This window comes from Clupea harengus, unplaced genomic scaffold, assembly GCF_900700415.2.
Source record: "Clupea harengus unplaced genomic scaffold, Ch_v2.0.2, whole genome shotgun sequence".
Taxonomy (NCBI): domain Eukaryota; kingdom Metazoa; phylum Chordata; class Actinopteri; order Clupeiformes; family Clupeidae; genus Clupea; species Clupea harengus.
Window position 1 is genome coordinate 12601 of NW_024880110.1, and position 18703 is coordinate 31303.

General features: G+C 44.9%; 1 protein-coding gene across 1 annotated transcript; it reads left to right on the forward strand.

Moving 5' to 3' along the window:
• Positions 1 to 5062: 5062 nt before the first annotated feature.
• LOC105901821 (scavenger receptor class A, member 3) lies at positions 5063 to 17440 on the forward strand (the record flags this gene model as incomplete). The annotated part of the gene is given in 10 exon segments (XM_012829321.3): positions 5063 to 5522; positions 5663 to 5752; positions 11499 to 11534; positions 11777 to 11821; positions 12587 to 12706; positions 14639 to 14719; positions 15614 to 15927; positions 15929 to 16658; positions 17031 to 17345; positions 17348 to 17440. Coding segments are annotated over 9 exon segments (1741 nt in total), but the record flags the coding sequence as incomplete, so codon positions are not given.
• Positions 17441 to 18703: the final 1263 nt, after the last annotated feature.

Genomic DNA, 18703 nt, shown 5'->3' on the forward strand with positions numbered 1-18703 from the left:
TGTTTTTCTTGTAGCTGTACCACACCTAGACCATCCACACACAAACAATGAACAAAATCTAGCGGCCCAATTTTGATAAATCTTGAAAAGTCCGACCGAGTATAACTGTCATAGACGCCGATATTTTGCTCCCGATCTCGATTTTAAAGCATAATAGATACACCATTGCACGTTTATAATACACCACCACACCTGAAAGATCGATAGAAGAAAATCGACGCTTTTTACATAAATAGGCCTATTCGTTTAAAACTCCGACCCGATGTTATAGAGTAGACGGTGACATTTTGCGCCCTCTCTCGAAGGGAAAGCATAATGCATAGGCCTGTTTTCCTATACATTTCATTAGCCTGTCAAAGACATGGTGCTTCATTGCAAATAGTAGGACACTCTTGCCCATAATTAGCCATGTGTGAAGACGAGTATTTATTTAGGGAACGTCAACTGTTTAATCCAGAAGCCTCTCGGTGGAAGTGCGATTTTGTGAATGAATGTAACCTGCGTTGTTTAGCCAAGCATAGTCCCGCACCAGACTCGAACATGGAAAAGGGGCGAGTTAGTTGGCACGTCTCTAGGACTTATGCACTCTTGCTGCGTTGCATGTGCAGTGCAGCTGAGTTCTCTGTTCATTTTCATTTCGGTGCCTATGTTACAGGTCAGAGCATGCACACTGCCTGCGTGAGACGCGCGTCTCAGTCGCCGCTCGAAAATCAATGAGAAAAAAAAAAACAGGTACACGCACATGCATGGCAGCCAGTGAGAAGCTGGCCTTAAGTTCTCAGATGAACAAGTCTGATAATAGTAAAGAAATTAACATGTGCTGTTAACACAAACAATGGATGACTCAGTGACATTGTTTATTGGCCCTAGCCTATGCTAGATAAAAGCCCAGATTAAGATGACCTACTGAAATGATGATGAACTGACTTGCCTAACAGGGCCCTTTCACATTTAAAGCAACCATGGCAAGCACAAAGCTCTACACAACATTTACAGTGGGTACAATTTTGATGAGAGTTTTTACTGTTTTACCTCGAGTTTGCATGCTTTACAGTATGTCCGCCAGATGGCAGTGTATTCCTTTCAGAAATATTAAATTCTACCTCTATGTACTTTTGTCAATGATCTGCTATTGCGCCATCATTTCATCGCAGCAGGTCAGCCTACAGCCCGTTAGTTTCTTCAAAGTTTTTGACCTAGGAAGCATATTTACCTCTCACACCCCATATCAAGTAACATGGGGACAACCTCAGAGGTATCAGAAGTATTTGTAACACCCACTTGCTCTTCGAGAAAAAGATTAGAGAAAAATTTGGACAGATTTCCACAACTAAATGACCTACAGATGGCATCTGAACTTTTTTCCCCAAGTTGAACAGCAACAAGGAATCAAACAGCAGGAAGACATTTTAAGTGAAGTGCTGCTTGACATTTGGTGTTCTGTTTATTTGACACACAGCCTGTGTCATATCTGTTTTGTTTTCTATCTTTGTAGCTTATTGAACAATCTGTGTGTGTGTGTTTGTGTGTGTGTGTGTTTGTGTGTGTGTGTGTGTGTGTGTGTGTGGGGGGGGGTTGTTGGGGGCTGTTCTGCAAATCTTGTCGACTACAGTACGTTCTAGTACACATTCAATTTCATCCAAGTGTGGTTCAAAATGGCCTGTCTTGTAGTCAACAAGATTTTGTATCGTACAAACCTTTGTACTTCAAAGAAATCCTCTCCTTGGCTTGAGAATGCATTTCCCTTTCTGGCAAATAGTTGTTGTACATCCCTATGTTTCTCATTGCAGGGTGCACTGCGCCATCTGTCTAGAGATCTGGTAAAGATATGGACTGGGCTTGTCTCAGGAACCAATGACAGCAGGGCACTGACTTGCACATTTGTTTTCCTTAAGATTGTGTTTCTTGAGATGTTTCTTGTTTTCCTTAAGATTATGATCAGAATCAGACGATGACTAACATTGATGGAATATGTTTGACATAGCCTCAAAAGTCAGAATAACACCAGGAAACCCTTATACCGCCAATGTGTGGTGGCCCTACATCATCCAGATGGGTACTGCACATTTGTAGTGAGATGAGTCCCTGCAATACAGCTGTCTGGAATGCACAATTTATTCATGAATTGTTTCATTTATTTCAATTAATCGTCAAAATATCTCAGTCTACACTCAGAACATACATTTTATGTAGCTTGCCTTCTTAGAACATGTCTTAAAGGTTCTTCTCAGATCCCCTTTACCAGTGAGAGATTATATTATCAGCAGAGTGATAGAGCAAGGGATTCCAGGAGGTGTTTTGTGAATAACTGCTAGACAGGAAACCTCTGTGGGTCGCTCTGTTGGAATATGCAAACAAGCCTATTGTATGCACGTGTTTATGAATTAATGTATATGCATGTACATCAGTATATGCATTTCCATGACTTTCTGTGCATATGTGGTCATGTAAACCATAGCCTTGTGATTTCTTGTGCTTTCTAAGGCCACGAGCATGACCGAGGGGAACAACATTGAGAGCTTCCTCCTGGTTCTGCCTGGACATATCTAAACCTCATCTGTTCCCTCATGGCTGGGAAAGACTGGAGACGCCTGGAATGCGTCTATAAAAGATGATATGAGGACGTGTTCTGCGAAAGAGAATGTAATTTGACACCACAGGACACTCTAGTAAACAGCTCTGTCTCTCCAGCAAACTGACCAGAGGTTGGCCAGAAGCATTTATCTTTCTGTCAGGGGATTGTATTCTTTTCCCAATAAAATTCAACATCAGGAAAATGTTCTATCAAAATTAGCTCACAAATATTTTGTCTATGTTCTATATCCTCTTATTGTATTTATTTAAATCACAAGTCAGTCCGGTTGGAATCAGTTTTTGTCTTTAGGGATTTGACTGAGCCAACGTTTACATTTCAAATGAATTGATCACGTATTAATCTATTCTTGTGACCTCCTAGTTCAAGTATAGTTTTCATGATTCCAAAAAATCCACCAGCAGAATAACAGCATTGTCAGGGCTCAGGTAAGCCTTAGAGTACTTTTATTCAAGGAAGCCTTAGAGCAGAGAACTCATCCAAAACAGTCTGCTGATGTTGATGAGTGTGATGGAATGTTGTATCAGTGTTCAGCCAATTGATCTTGTTTAATTTGTCTGTATGCATAATGATAGCAGTGCTGTTCTTGGGGACTGGAACCAAACGTGTGCAAGTGGTTCAAGAGAATCAGGAAGGAGCCCTATGCAGGTATGTGTGGAACAACCAACTGCTGGTGAAGGTGAAGGACACCCTGCATTCTGATTTGCTCTTGTACATTATCCACAACATCCAGTATTCTTTGCCTGGTGTGTTAGGCAGTCCCTCCAGGATTTCCTCACAAATTCAAGATTTCCTGCGTAGTCGTTGAATTTCTGCATTATTTGCAATTGATTTTATTGAACTAAAAATCAGCGCAATTGTACCCAATTCTTGGTAAATCCCGCAGCACATGCTGTCACTTTTGGCTGCAACAATCACAGCAAACCATTACAAGATCCTGGTGGGACTGGTTTATTGTTTGTGTTTACTCTCAACTTACTGTAGTTTCATTGTTGTTCTTCAGTTACAAGTCGCTTTGGACAAAAGCATCTGCTGAATAGATAGATGTCAATGTCAATGAAAATGTAAATGTAGGTCGGGATGGCAACCCAGTGTGCCTTCCTGAGATTGTTGCACCAGAGATGGTAGTGAAGACAAAACATTGTGGCCATCAGAGATGGAAAAACTGCTGTGATTACTGATGGCTGTTTCATTTTAAAACAACTTCTGTGCATGCCTTTTTTGTCCTCCCCGTGATGATAGATGACCATTATATCTCCCCACAGGATGTTTGTTGTCTTAGGACAGGTGCTGATCACATCAAGATGAGAACGTCATCAGAGAAAAAATGACTCTCAGAGCTCCTATTCGAGGGCCACGCATCTTACTATCTATCTGGAGTGATTTATTAAGCCCTGAAATTCCACTTCCAGCATGGGGCTCAGGCGGAGCAACCTAAAGCAAGTCCGTTTTGTCACTTGGAGCGCAAAACACATAAATGCCTGTTGTGTGTTTTTCGCCACAGGCATTCCTGAGTCAACAGCAGCGATGACGGCTCAAAAGCATCTGGATTCAGATGCGCTGGAGTTGCAGTTGTGCGCGAGGAATGCGGAGCTCTCTCACACATGGACCCCAGAGGATGAGGAGGAGGAGGAGGAGGAGAAGTGAAGAGTTCATCTCAGGGTAGAGAGAAACAAGTGAAAGAAAGAGACAAGTGAACGTTATAGGAAAAGCTTCACCACATTGTTGCATTAGAAGAACGAAGCATACTTCTGTCCTCCTCTGAAGACTATACGTTCCCCCCATGTGTGCGTCTGTCTGGGTCACTGGTTGTGGGTTATGTGTGCAGGCTCCACATGGGAAACCACATGGGGGATGATTCATCACCATGTCCTTGTCTATTGACCAAAGACTCCAAAACGTGTTCCATGATGTACTTTAAACAACTCAAAATTGCAAAATGGTCATCACATGATCCATGACTAAATCCAACTGTGTATCCAATTTGTGGATTAGAGCCACGTGAAAAAGTGCTGAACATATGTTATGAAGGTGAACGAGGATGAATAAGGCAAGGGAAGGACGTTTCATATGATTTTGTTCAAAATATTGAGTCAGGAGTGAACATCAGGTCTGTGTTTTCAGGACTCTGTTGTGTAAAGTTTTCATTTTTTATATCTATTTTATTCCTGCTGTTCAGTAAGATGTGAACACTTCATCGTAACCTGTGTGAAAAATAAGAAATCGCTATTTTAATGTTGAATGCTGAAAAGGTTAATCAAACACCACTCTTACCATTCTTTGGCAGAAACTTCTGCATGTAAATCTCCACTACCTTCAAATGAACCGTTTTCCTGCAAGTTTGAAGTTGCTGTGCTCCTGTCCCTCTGATCTACAGGATGTCCATTAATTAGTACTGGAGGTCCAAGCTAAAGAGGGCGGGTCAGAGATCAAAGCCACACAAACATCCACTCTTACATAAGAGAGAGGGGGGGGGGCTAAAAATGACATTGGCAATTGCAGAGGGCCTTGGAAGGTGAAGGTGAGCGTCTCTTCTTGTGTTCGGACATTTGTTAGCAATTAGGCTGCGAGACTGCACTGCCTCGCTAAAACATATGCACTCGCCCTCCCTTCGGCTCTCACTCACAATCCCACCTCCCACCTCCCTCTCTCTCTCTCTCCCTCCTCTCACACACAAAACCGCTCGCTCTCATGTCATGTTGCTCCAAGCTGCGCATGGTTACTGTCCAAGGTATTAGTTTCTCTCTGGGGTTGAGGCAGAGAGGCAGCATGTCAGAGAGGGAGAGAGAGGCTCATGCAGACTTTTAAGAACCATGTAGCTTAGTTCACTTCTTCCTCCTTCTTACACTTACAAAAAAAAAGATGAATGTAAAGATTTTGTAAGTTCTCTGGAGGTGTGGTTTTTGTAACAGTGATCAACCCCCAAAGAGTAAGTCAAACTTTTGTTGGTGTCTGGGCTTCCAGCATTCCTGAGATCTTTCACCTACTGATGCTCTTGGATGATTGTGCACAGTACACTCTTGACAGTCCACCGGATCCAAAGCTCCCCTCTTCCGCCTCTTTTTCCAGAGGACTGAAGCGCTACAGGAGCATCCACCGCTTGGGGAGGCTCTACAGATACCTCTAAACTGAGGACAACCTAAGGACACATCATGAAAGGTAGGAGGCTTTTTTTTTTTCTCTCTCCCTGTTTCCCGGCTTTTGAGTGGCTTTGTGCCTTGTGGCTGTGGAGGTGGGGAACAGCGCAGGCACGATGGATGTTTGGGGGAAGTTGAAAGTGCAGCCGTGCACAAATGTGCAGACGGCTCAGCTTATGGTGGGGACCGCACCTCTCAAGGTCCCCGGGGGAAAAAGGTCAGTTTGTTGTTCTTGGATGCGAGACATCCTCTCCCCTGGCTTTGAACAGGAGGAGTGGGTGTGTGTCCGTGCGGGGCATGTGCATTACAGCCCGGCCGTTCACATCAGACACACTTTCATTTGCCTTCTGGGCTTCCTAAAGGGATCACAGCGTGAGCCACAGACCCAGAAGGATAAAACCGAAAAACACTGGCCTCCGTCAACATTGTGCGAAATCAGAACCAGAACCATGCCTTTCGCTGAGAGCCTGGGAAGGGGGGCTGGGGGGGGGGGGGGTGCAGGATAGTGAAGCTGCAAACATGAGAAGTGTTTAAAAAGTATGTATGTGTTTTAAAAGCGTGTATGTATGTTGTGTTGACAGGTAGGCGGTCTCTTATCTCCCTGTCTGATGTTGTATACAGCTGAGGAAGCGTGTCCATAAAGCATGGACACTAATGCGTTCCTTGTGTGGCTCAGGGTGAAGGGAGACAGAAGGTTGGGGGGTGGGCGCAGGGTGGAGCAGCAGGTGTGTGCAGGCTGGTGCAGGCTGGCTGCCGGGAAAGAGAGAAAGAGAGGGGGGAAAAAACATGGAAACTCCATCATTCCTGGGACGCTGGGACATTGCGTGAAAGTCCTGAAGCAGACTTTGATCAGATGAGTGTGCGCTCAAAACACATGGTATGTAAACAGGACGGCGCTGCTCTCGTGAAAAAGTGGGACACTGATGTTGTTGCCATTAATGAGGAGCGAATTGTTCACTTGTTCTTCAAGTGGAAACGGAACGAGTGCCCTATTTGTTTTCGGGAATTTGAAGACATGTGCGAGTGCTTATAAACACGTCGAAAACATTCGCTTCAAGGGAGGTTGGGGGGGGGGGGGGGGGGGGGGGGCGAGGGGGTCAGAGATGGGGTAGGGTGGGGGGTGATAGATGAAGGCAAGTGCATTGTTTCAGCCAAGAACTTAACTCTTTCATCACACCATAGAACCGCAAACAATGCTGACCCTGGAAATCACACTGATATGGCACCAGTAGGTCTATGCGTTTCAAGTCTTGTGAGTGAATCCCACACATTCTTTTGTAAGTGCATCTAAAACAGTTGAACGTTGACCAGAACCCTAGGAGACACTTGTCTTTATTAGTTGTGGTTAAGGCCCACATTTGGGGTTTGGAGGGCCCCTTCTTCCCCGTGTCTGCATTCAATTAGGGGGTTTTCAGGAATTTGCGTCAAAAACCTCATGTCAAACGTAATGAGCTGGATCGACAGGGGCCAAGACTACAGTAGAACCGGCTGATTTCATGTCAGTTGTTTTTAAATGGCTAACCAATCCCTATACCCCAACCCCCCCCCCTACAAAACACTGGAAAACAAGTGCTTTTGGAGTACCATTTGGAGAAGATGAATTAATGTGATTGTTTAGCAACTGTATAGCTTTGGAAAGAAGAACAATGTATTCAGCAGCACACAGTCCAGTGAGACTAATAGGGAAATATACCGAGATTAAGTGAAAACCTTTGAAAGCCCTCAGCTGAAAACAAACCACAGAGAGGGTTGATAGGGTCAGCGCTGACCGAGCCAAACCAGTCATGAGGCTTGTGTAGATTCTGGGTGCTGACTGAAGTGTCTTGTTCTTACACCGTGTTACACAGAGTTCATCACAGCACTATGAGTGTGTGGGTGTGAGCGAGCTCTTCTTTCTCATCTGAGACGGTGCCTATTTTACACTTTGCCTCCCTTTCACAAGAATGATTAAGGAAATCAGACGCTACTTTGAAACCATAAAAGACAAAATGATAAATGTGTGATGGAAATTTGAGTCAGATTGGGATTGTAACACATGCCCAGCTAATGTCCAAGTTATCCACATCAATCTGGATGGGTGATATAATTGCATGTAGCTTGCTTTTGAAAGAGAACTATGGAATAGGACCTATATCAAAGACTTTTAAGACTATGATGTGGTGTCTGACTATTAGTATTTAAAACAATTGCATTTCCTGTGCTGTCTCTGCAGTTCTCACAGTGGAAGACCCATCAGTCATAATGTGGAGTGGGGCTAAATCACCTACTAGGTGCTAAGTCAACTACAAGATGGTTGTTTTTTACCATGTTCCCTATGAAGCTTGTGCTTCCGAAAAAATGATCATGGTGGCAATACAGAAGCATGGCCCAACCCTCTCACGTGAGACATCACTATCAACAACACAGCCCCGTAGACCCACCACAACGGATCTCATATCATTTGTGTCTGCAGTTTCGTAAAGCGCTGTACCCTCACAATGTACAGTAATGGAGTGGAACTATGGCATACCATCTTTCCCTGGCTATGTTTGGCAATTTCAGGTCAATCTCTGGGCCGAACCGCAGAACTCAAGAGTGAGCGTTCATTTTCATTAGAGTCAGAAAATGTGATGGATAAATGGCCAGGAACCCACCGGTCACTCACAGTAGTGAAAGAGATGAGACACACAGATATACATATCAGGCTCATATGTATACATAGCCATGTCTTCGATTTACATACCTGCCTGCTATTCTCATATGGATGTAGTTACAATCACTCACTGTTTTGAGTAGAGACCGAAAGGTACTATGTAATGAAATCGCTAAACCCCTAATGTTCCTGGTGTCCACGATGTTTCAGCAGGGCCAGGGACCAGTGTTTTTATAGGTGTCTGCTGGTGTCGAAACATCTGGCTGAGAGACGAATGAACCGTGCTGGCCTCTCTCTGCGTCGTGTGGCTCCAAATTAAATAATGTAATCCCTGCCATACCATCGGGGGTATCAACCTCTCCAACACTGTACACGCCCAGCAACGGAATAATATGCCCCCGCAGAGTCCATAGCTACAGGTGAGACCTGTCGTCTGGTCCGCTCGGAGATCTCCACAGTCGTAACATAACCTGGTAGTTTGAAACTGCTCATTTTCAGAGAGTTTTACTATCGCTTTAAACCTCGTCCATGATGAGAGAACACTGTCTCGTTTCAGATGTGTCTCGGTCGGTAATTATGACGTGAAAGTTCAAATATTTACTGGTGCTGGTTCCAGGTCTCCAGTAAGTTGTTTATTATTTATACAGTTTGGCTGAAGCAAGCAGTGCCGCTTGACGGGCTTCCCATTCTTTCTTCAGTGTTGTTTTATTGTTACATAACACATAAACCGCTAGTTTCCAGTGCTTTGCGAGAAATCAAAACACCTTAAAATGCATCAGGGCACAGGATGTGTTTCGAGATTTTGGTATGTGTCTGCCTCTGTCCTTTTCCACAGTTTCTTACCTTTTTGCACATTCATTAAACACTGAGACTGCATATTTCCAGCCTTTCGTACCAGTTAATGATCATCAAACATCTTCTATTCAAACACCACCAACAAGCAGCATATCCATCCCGACATCATTAGTTAGCTATGTACTTCAGGAAAAAAAAAACAGGGGTTTAAAATTCAGGTTGGGGAGGTACACAATCTGTTGCCATGTTTTTGTTGAACACATGTACTGAGTTAGTGGATCTTTTCTCACAGCCTGTAGTTACAGTGGCTCTTTCATGACACCTACCTCTTGGCTGGAGAATTGTGCTAATGACCATCACAAATCCGCTTGATCGACATTAAATACCGGGAGTAGGACTGTTGCTGTGCTTTTTTGACCCCAGACTTTTCCACCACTGGAAAACAGCTGTGTTAATGGACCTCGCATGCTGGTTGGCGTGGGCCGGGTCGAGCCGAGGTGGTTCTGCTGAACACTGGGCTTCTGCAGAGAGAAGTCAGAGAGAGACGGGGGTTCAGACTGCAGGGCACGCAGCCAGACCAGAGGGTCGACTCCTTTCCCCTTAGTGACTGGGGGAGTGCTGGGTAGGCCAGCCCTGGCAGTGGCTTGCTGAGTTTGGGTTTAGCGTTCCAGAGACACATGTGAGGGTCGAGGCCATGGCAGGTTGGGAAATACCGCGTCTGAGAGACATTAAGCCGATGTTACATTGCTGTCATAAGATTTTGAACAGTTGACCAGTTTGACCAGTCTAGGGACCAGTTCCCTACACTGCGCAGTCTCTCCCTCTCTCTGTCTCTAACTATCTGTCTATCTGTTGTTTTCTTTCACGCTCAATGATACGAAAACATCAGTGCGAAGAAGTTTAATTCTTTCCACATCTCCGTCCATGTATTCCAAACTCACACGCATCTCACACACATCAGGCAGGTCTCCTCTTAGCCCCAGTGTGCTCCAAACACCCCTCGGTAGAGCTGGATGAATGAGAGGCCTGGAAAACTCCGGCGTCTTCAGCCTCATCAGCTGAATTTAATAGTTAGGGGAAAACGACTTGGATGGAGAGAGTCACGCACAGACGTTTGTGCTGGGTGTTACACTCAGGGTGTTGGCCTTTACGTCTAAATACTCTACCACACCACTGAAAGGTCCACTATTGGGTTTTATTTCAGTTTATGAGTGGGTGCCGTGAGTATTGCTTAATTTGATTAAGATTTTAAACGCCTTTAAAACGTTTATTTCTGGCAGTAATACCATGTTATATAGCTATTTATAGGTACCAAAATCAGTAGTAAAAGCGACAATTTGTACACACTGAAAGCTTTGCATTCATTATGAAGCCAAATAGGGTGTGCATATGACACTGAAAATACAAACAATGGCACCATGAATGCTATTACATAGGTAGGCAAAACAGCCAATCAGTCATCATCAATGACATGCCAAAATGTGAAAGCAATGTGTTATAACAGTGTAAGGCTTGTAATGTGTAGTGTACGAACCGTCTGGTCCATGTCAAGCTCTTCTTGGTGAAGCCTGGGTCTTCTCTGTGGAGTGTGTCTCACTTCCCCAAATGCTGTTTTTGTGGGATTTGCTGAGTTCCCCTACTGGAAGCCAAACTCATCTCTAGCTCAGGGTCCCCTCTGGCTTCTCCCATGACTCCTTCTGGCTCAGTGAGCACAACTGGGCAGCGAGCACTCCAGGAGTGTCGCCATGGCGACAGAGGCCCCCAGCGCAGCGCACACACACAGCACATAAACTAGTCTCCTGGTCTTGGGTTTCATCTTGTGTTGCCATGGGGCCCCAGCATCTGACAGCTCATTTGTTCCCAGTCTTCCCCTCCCCTCTCTCTCTCTCTCGCTCTCTCTTTCTCTCTCTCTCTCTCTCTCTCTCTCTTTTTCTGTCAGAAAAGTCTGTGAAATATTGGTAGAATTGGTTTTACAAACAGACCCTAGCACAGAGGAAACACTTGTGTAAAATTTGTGTAATTGTGTTCATGTAACATCCGTGCCAAATATGACCTCATGCACTCAAATGAGAGCGGGGCTGAATGGATTGTTTCTAAGCGTGTGCACACAATGAGGGTGGATGTGTGTGAGTGTGTGAGTGTGTGTGTGTGTGTGTGTGTGAGAGAGAGAGAGAGAGTGTGTGTTTGTGTATATGTTCCTTGTGGTATTTGTAATGATTTACGACCAGAATAACGAAGCTTGTGCCCTGTTCTGCCCCAATACCCCAAGGTTTATGTTTCAGGCCGTTGACCTTAATTTGGTATCATAAATCTCAAACTACGCCCTCTTTGTGTTTTTCAGAAAGCTATTGCGGCTATGAGAACCAACTCTTTAAAGGTACGTAAAAACCTTGTCCCCTAACAGCGTTCTTGAAGTAATTCCTAGTAATCAGTGTCTGAGTGGTGACATCAGTAAGACAACACCTCTGTGCTCTCTACTAGAAGCTCGCAGGAAGCAGACTGCCGCTCTTGGGGGACCTGAGATTGTAATTAAAGCGGATTTAGTATGGAGATTGCCGTTTTGCTGTTATAACCCTGGAAACAATTAAAGTATTACAGTGACTCATGCTTCTCTTGCAGAGGAGGACCTGACCGGGGAGGAGGAAGAGATGCCTCCCTTCAGAGGTAAGCGGAAAGCCTTGAGGGCAGCTGAGCTATTTTAAGTCAACTATAGTCATCTGTTTCACTTTGAGAGGCAAGGAAGATTTATTGGGGGGGTGGGGGTTTACATCATAATCGTATTTGCATTGGCCCCATGAGTTGTCGTCTGCAAGCTATTTATCAAGTAGAACACAGTCCAGTGCTAGTGTGTTTGGGCAAGGAGATAATTTACGGTCTCAAATGACAAACATGGATGGAGCTAAGAATGGGGGCTGTCTAAATTGTGTTTGCTTTATATATAAAAGGCGCAATTGGGGTCGCTGGCACGTGTCTCTGGATGAGAGTGGCGTGTTGCTGTGCGTCGCCTGTTTGCTTGCCTCACATACATCTGCAATTACGCTCTTGTTTATGTGCGTGCGCTTTACATCTGTTTCAAATATCCATTCTGAGCCCAGTTCAACAGCGCTGGCCGTCCCTGGTGTAAACTCCGAAAGAGAGGCCCGATTGGCAGTGGGAGTGCGGAGCTCGGCCCAGCCCAGCCCGGCCAGTAGTTCAGTAGTGGTTAATAACGCTCAATCAAAACAGCTTACGGGCTTCGATGCAGGTATTTTGCTCCACTTTAGCCATCGCAGAGGAGAGTCAGTGATAGCTCTGTCTGTGTGTGTGTGTGTGTGTGTGTGTGTGTGTGTGTGTGTGTGTGTGTGTGTGTGTGTGTGTGTGTGTGTGTGTTTGTGTGTGCGTGTGTGTTCGTGTGTGTGTGTGTGTGTGTGTGTGTGTGTGCGTTCACAGGAAGGACACGGGGCGGCTGTGTGAAGTGCCAGCAGACACACTCTCTCCAGTTGGCTGTAAAGGTGCTCTACGGCTTCTTCGCATTCCTTATCATTGCTGTGGCCGTGTTGGCATCGCTCGGTGAGTTTAGGCCTGGCAGGAGACAGAGAGACAGCCGTTAAAAGAAATCTCGAGTTCTATCTGTCTCATAATATCTCCTACTTTATCCCTCCCTTGCCTTCTCTTTCTCAGTCTCTACTTTCTATTTGTTGCTTTCTGTCATGGTCAATCACCATGGACGCTTCCGAGCCAATATGCACAGGATGAACCTATGTGATGCTCCAGACTGCCCCTGTGGGGCCCCAGAGCAAACTGCTGATCACATTATCAACGACTGCACCAAGTACCAGTGCCCTGGCCTTCAGGCACTGTCTACCCTGAACAGTGAAGCACTAGCATGGCTCGCGGACACAAGCTTAGTCATCTAACAGTATGAAATGTATTCTGAGACATACGAATATATATATATATGGTCAATCACCATATCATTTTACAGGTGACATGATAGTTGTGGGCAAAGCCATTATTTCACAGCTGTGTAAACTCTTTAAGGTAACCCCTAGTTATAACCTGACTGAACAGCACAGGCCTGTGATCTGATTTGAGCAAATGACCTACTTCATGTGTCCAAAATGACCTCATCCCAGACACCATTCTGTCATCACATAGAGCAAGCATCACTGGCGCTGAAATCATTTTCAGATTTTTCAGAAGGCTCCTATCTCTCCCGATCTCTTCTGAAGCAGCTCTGGTTGTGATATGATTAAACTCAAATCCTCCAGTGATTGAATCAATATAACTCCTACGCTACCAGACCCCTTGGGCACGCCTAAAACACCACCCACCCGCGTTTGGCTGGATGGCTGTGGTAATAAACACTATTAATCCCAGATATGGGTATAAGTGAAGCCTGCCAGCACCCTGGGTTGAACCGTCAAGCTTCACCTCCTCTGGCATCACTTCCCCGATCCAAACTCTCTCTCACTCCGTCATGCTTGAATCAGCCACACACTCCACAACTCTCGTTTATGACAGAGATGGGGTTTCAATGGATATCTTGCGGCTGTTTTCTGTGTGTGTGTGAAAAAATGGCCCCCTGATTCCCAGCCATCAGGTGAGTTGACAGCACTGCCTGGGATGCAGATGTTGGTTCGCCTGTCTCAGTGTGTTATGGCTGAAGAGAGCTGTAAATCTGATCTCACATAAGCAGTGCGCTCCTATTGTGCCTGTGCCTGAACCTCCCCCCAACCCAGAGCCCATCTTACCCCTACCCCCCATTCCAAAATTGCCATGTTTTTCTGAGCAAGCTGGGGGTCACATCAAAGTTTATATCAGCTTACGACACATCTCAGCGGCGAAAAGCAAAGCGAGAACAAAGCGGGGCAAACTACGAGTTGTGAAATTTGAAAGCGTTGTTGGCCTCGTATCACAGCGGTCGAGAGAGAAAAAACCCCAGCCTCAAACAACATGGAAATTTCCATATCACTTCGCACATCTGTTTCATATCGTCCCAGGATTCCAGATGAATGTTTTGTTACATAATAATAAGCAATCACCAGGTTGCACAGCAAGTATCACATTGCATTTTATTATCATACTTCGTTCAGTGGAAAAAAATAAACTAAATCATAATCAATATGCCCCTGTCTGTACTGGCAGATCTGAATCTCAAAGGCTGTAGTAGACAGCCCACATTAGCAATCAGAACTGAGTTTAGTTCCCTTTTCACTTTCAAAAGAACCAAACAGGTGGTATGTGCACATCTGGAACTGTTTGCAAATGGCAAGAAATTGAGCCTGGCTCCGTAACGTGTTTTATTAATCCCTTAAGCCCCAAATAAAAAAATAGCTTTGTGTGTGCAGTGTGCCGGAACTCTATTTTGTTCACAGAAACCAGTTCCTCAGGAGAGTTCCACAGCTGTGTTCAACCATTTTCTATTGTTTGTCAATTTTATGATTTTATATCTCAATCAGTATGTTATTGTGTGTAATAAGATTTGTTTTATCTCCATAGTATTCAGGAAAGTTGACAGTTTATCTGAAGAAGAGTCATTCTATAAAAAGAAGATAACCAAAGTTCAGGAGAGTATACAAGGTGAGATTAATTTGCCTTTTTATTCATTTACTTCATATTTATTCTATTCATTCATAGATCACTCAGTGTTTACTTGGTATTCATCTTTCACACAATTGAACTCCATTCCGTGTGCTATAGTTGAGGATTGTAAGTAACACTAAGCATGACTGGATTAAAAAGGTGTCGGAATACTGACCCACATCTGAGAGCAGGTTATATTGAACATATGGACGATCCCTCAGTGAGTGGAACAGTATGGGTGACTGGAAGAAGGTTATGGTTAATGTGTTTTTGCAGTCTCGTGGTTGCGTCCAGTGGTAGGTGCTATGGTCTTCGGAGGCCCATATTTCACGGGCAGTCATATTATGCAAACAGTCACATGGGACAGCTGCTCATAGAGGGAAAGTGAGAATGCCTCTGCAAGATCATAAAGGAGTTCTGTCATTGAACTAGTGGAGCATATAGGTTGTGTATTTCTGGGATCATGGGTTCAATTCCCAGTGAGCACCCATAACAATAAACTGAAAGCTTCCATTTGGAATGCAGGCCATAGTAAATTAGTTCAACTAAACAATTGAACCAGAGAAAATATTCTATTTTTTGGAACAGCTAATGGTTCAGTAAAGCCCTCAGTGTTTAAAAATACTGACAGTGATACTGTTTAGAATACTTCAGATAGCAGATTGCTTTTTAGTCTGATGGCATCTCTCTGAAATCAATGAAAAACAGCCTCTCGACCTCTGTAGTCAGTAAACTAAAATATCAACACTGTCTAGCCATAGCAACCAAACTACAGGGACAAGCTTTGTTTCCCACCAAATATTGTTGATCCAAATATGTGCATAGCACCCAGAATGGACAGACTAGACGCCTGCGGTGGCTAAATCTCATTTTTATACCTCTCTGTTACAGATCTTGGCACAACCAATAACTGCACAGAATGCTTCAACCTTGCACACTTCCGAGAGGAGGTCAGCAAGCTGAAGAAGGAGTTTGAGGACATCCAGAAGATGGTCCTCAGCCAGGAACAGACTTTAGACCAGTCCTCTCAGACACAGCAGACTCTCTCACAGTCCAGCAACAGGATGCTCAGGGACCTCCACAGCTACGCCATCACCATGAAGCAGATTAACCAATCGCTCGACCAGTACCTGGGCCAGGTGAATGGCTGGCAGGTGGTGATCAACGAGACTGACCTGGGCATGAAGACCCTGGTCCAGGACCAGTAACGACCTCAAAGCAACGGTGCAGCAGGTGAACACAACAGTGGGGTTGAGCGCGGTATGGATCGACGTGCTGCAGCGCAAAGCGGACGAGGAGACGCTGGTGCTGCAGAAAATGACGACAGAGTGGCAGAACTACAGCCGCATCCTGGGCACGCTCAAGTCCAACTCGAGTGCCACCATGCAGGCGGTGCGCAGCGTCCAGAGTAGCGTCTCAGCCACGCACCAGCGCATCACCATGAGCTCGGAGATGGTCCACGACCTGACGCTGCAGGTGATGAACCTGCAGATGCAGCTTGACAACGTCTCATCGTTTATGGACGAGCACGAGGAGAACATGCACGACCACCAGTACCACTCACGCTACTATGAGAACCGCACCAGCGAGCGCTTCAGCACGCTGGATGCCCGCATGAGCACCATCGAGATGGAGATCGACACCATCGCTTCCAGCATTAATGCCACCGTCAGCCACGTGCAGAGCATGTACAAGTACATCAACATCGAGAGTTCCTCCTGCCAGACGAAGCTTGGCAGCCACACAGAGGACCTGCAGAACCTCAACAACACAGTTCTCCTTCTGCTACACCTCGCCGACACCCTGCGGACCCAGTACATGCTTATGAGCGTGCGGCTTGATATGGACGTGCGGAACCTGTCCATGGTGACGGAGGAGATGAAGCTGGTGGACACCCACCATGCCCAGGCCCTTCAGAACTTCACCATCCTGAAAGGTATGGTTGGGGAAGAAAGGGAATGCCTTAGAATGATTCCTAAGAAAATGTGGCAAACCTGTACCCCAAATTTACCATTAATTGGGTCATTTAATTATATTGTGTTAAACATGTGCTAAAACCTCTCTTTCCATTTCAGTTCAGCTCTGTGATATACTTGGTAACGTTGGTTGATGTAGACTTTTTGATGTAGACTTATTATTTGACAGAAATGCGTTTGTGAAATGTTGTCACTGTGTTGTTGAGGCTCACTAGAGTGAGCAGTCTACTGCCAAAGAATGGCATTAAACAGTATAATGTTAACACATACATTTCAAGTTGCTCCCTGTTCACCAGTTTACTCACCTGTTTGCTTCCCACCGGTCCACACAGGTGCTCCAGGACCACCTGGCGCAAAGGGAAATCGAGGAGAATCTGGCACTAAAGGATCTCTAGGCCGATCTGGAATCAAAGGAGACCGCGGGGTTCCTGGAACCTCTGGGCCCATGGGACCGAAGGGCTTTATCGGCCCTAAGGGGGAGCTAGGTGAGGCCCGGACCCACTGGGATCAAGGAAACCCCGGAGTCAAAGGTGCCAAGGGATCTTTGGGGCAGCCAGGATCCGGGGTGACAGGGCAGAAGGGCGACATGGGAGTGCTTGGGAAAGACGGACTTTCTGGTCCCAAAGGTCCACCGGGAATACAAGGACAGCAGGCTTACCTGGACTGCCGGCATACCTGGGCCAAGGGGAAAAACCTGGTCCTGTTGGTCCAACTGGCCCGCCTGGAACACAGGACCCCCAGGGTTATCCTTATCGGAGACGCACTGACAGTCAATTGAAAAAAAAGGAAGAAATGAGTACTTATTTGGAATTCCTCTATGTGGATCGACGAAGAATCCACTTTGACTTGGGATAGGATCACGTGCTTTCTGAGCCTCAAAACTCTTAAACCATGGCCCGCTTTAGAAAGCAGGAGACAGTCCTCCAGCCACAAGGGTCTGCTTTAATGTGCTGAAATTCACAGAGTGGGGATTCATTTGCCTAGAATGGAGCATGGAAGCAGCTGAGTGTTTATAGAGGCATATTTTGTTGATACCACAGTGCCGCTCAGCAGGGGAGCCCTTCTGAGTTTACAAGGCAGATTTTGGTTTCAATTTCGATGGCACTTTAACGCTTTTGATAAAGTGTAATATTGTAGTCCTGTTGTTTGTGTTTGCTTTCTGAAAACAGTCGTTCGGAGCGGGTACTCTGAATAAATAACAGGTTTTAAAGTCAAAATCAGACAGTGCTAAGTAGTTATCCATCTACATAATATTTTGAAAAACTTTAAGTTACAGAATATCACCTGAGAAAAGTCTATACCTTAGCACAAAATTGGACTCCATAAGTCGGATGGCTAAAACAATGAATGGTGAGACAATAGATAGAGATGTTTGTCAACAAGAGGAACTACTGATTCAGTTGGCTTTTCTACCATGCTGAAATGATCTGTAAGGTGACAGTCAATCTGTCTGATGTGTACAGTGTACCTAAGTATATGTTTTTAAAAAACATATTTACTTGTTTTACTTGTCTTCGAAGTATGACACAGTCTGTATTCAACATTGTTTTTTAGATGTTGTTGTTTTCCTTATATTCTCCATGCACATAATCTATGATTCATGATGAAATTTTATTCCAATAAAATTTGTGCAGTGCAATTGCAAACAATAAAAAAGATTAATCTCTCAAACTCTTCGCTACCTCATCAGTAAAGGGCCTATAGTAATGACCAATAACAGTGTTTCTCCTAGTTTTATAATACCATTCACTTATGGTGCTGCAACGTACTGATATTATAAATGTTATCAGTATGGAGATTTTTCCTTTGAAAGTTTCTTCTCCTTCCAGAACACTTGTCATTAAATGACATTAAATTGTCCTTTTTGTACCTCAGGCAGTTTTCTTTGGGAGTTTAGCTACTTATGACATATAGAGGTTGCAATGGCCCAGAGGAGACATTCAGAAGAAGGTCACATCACTCCTTGTGTCAGCTGCGACCGGGGTGCTTTCATTTTTTTTTAATT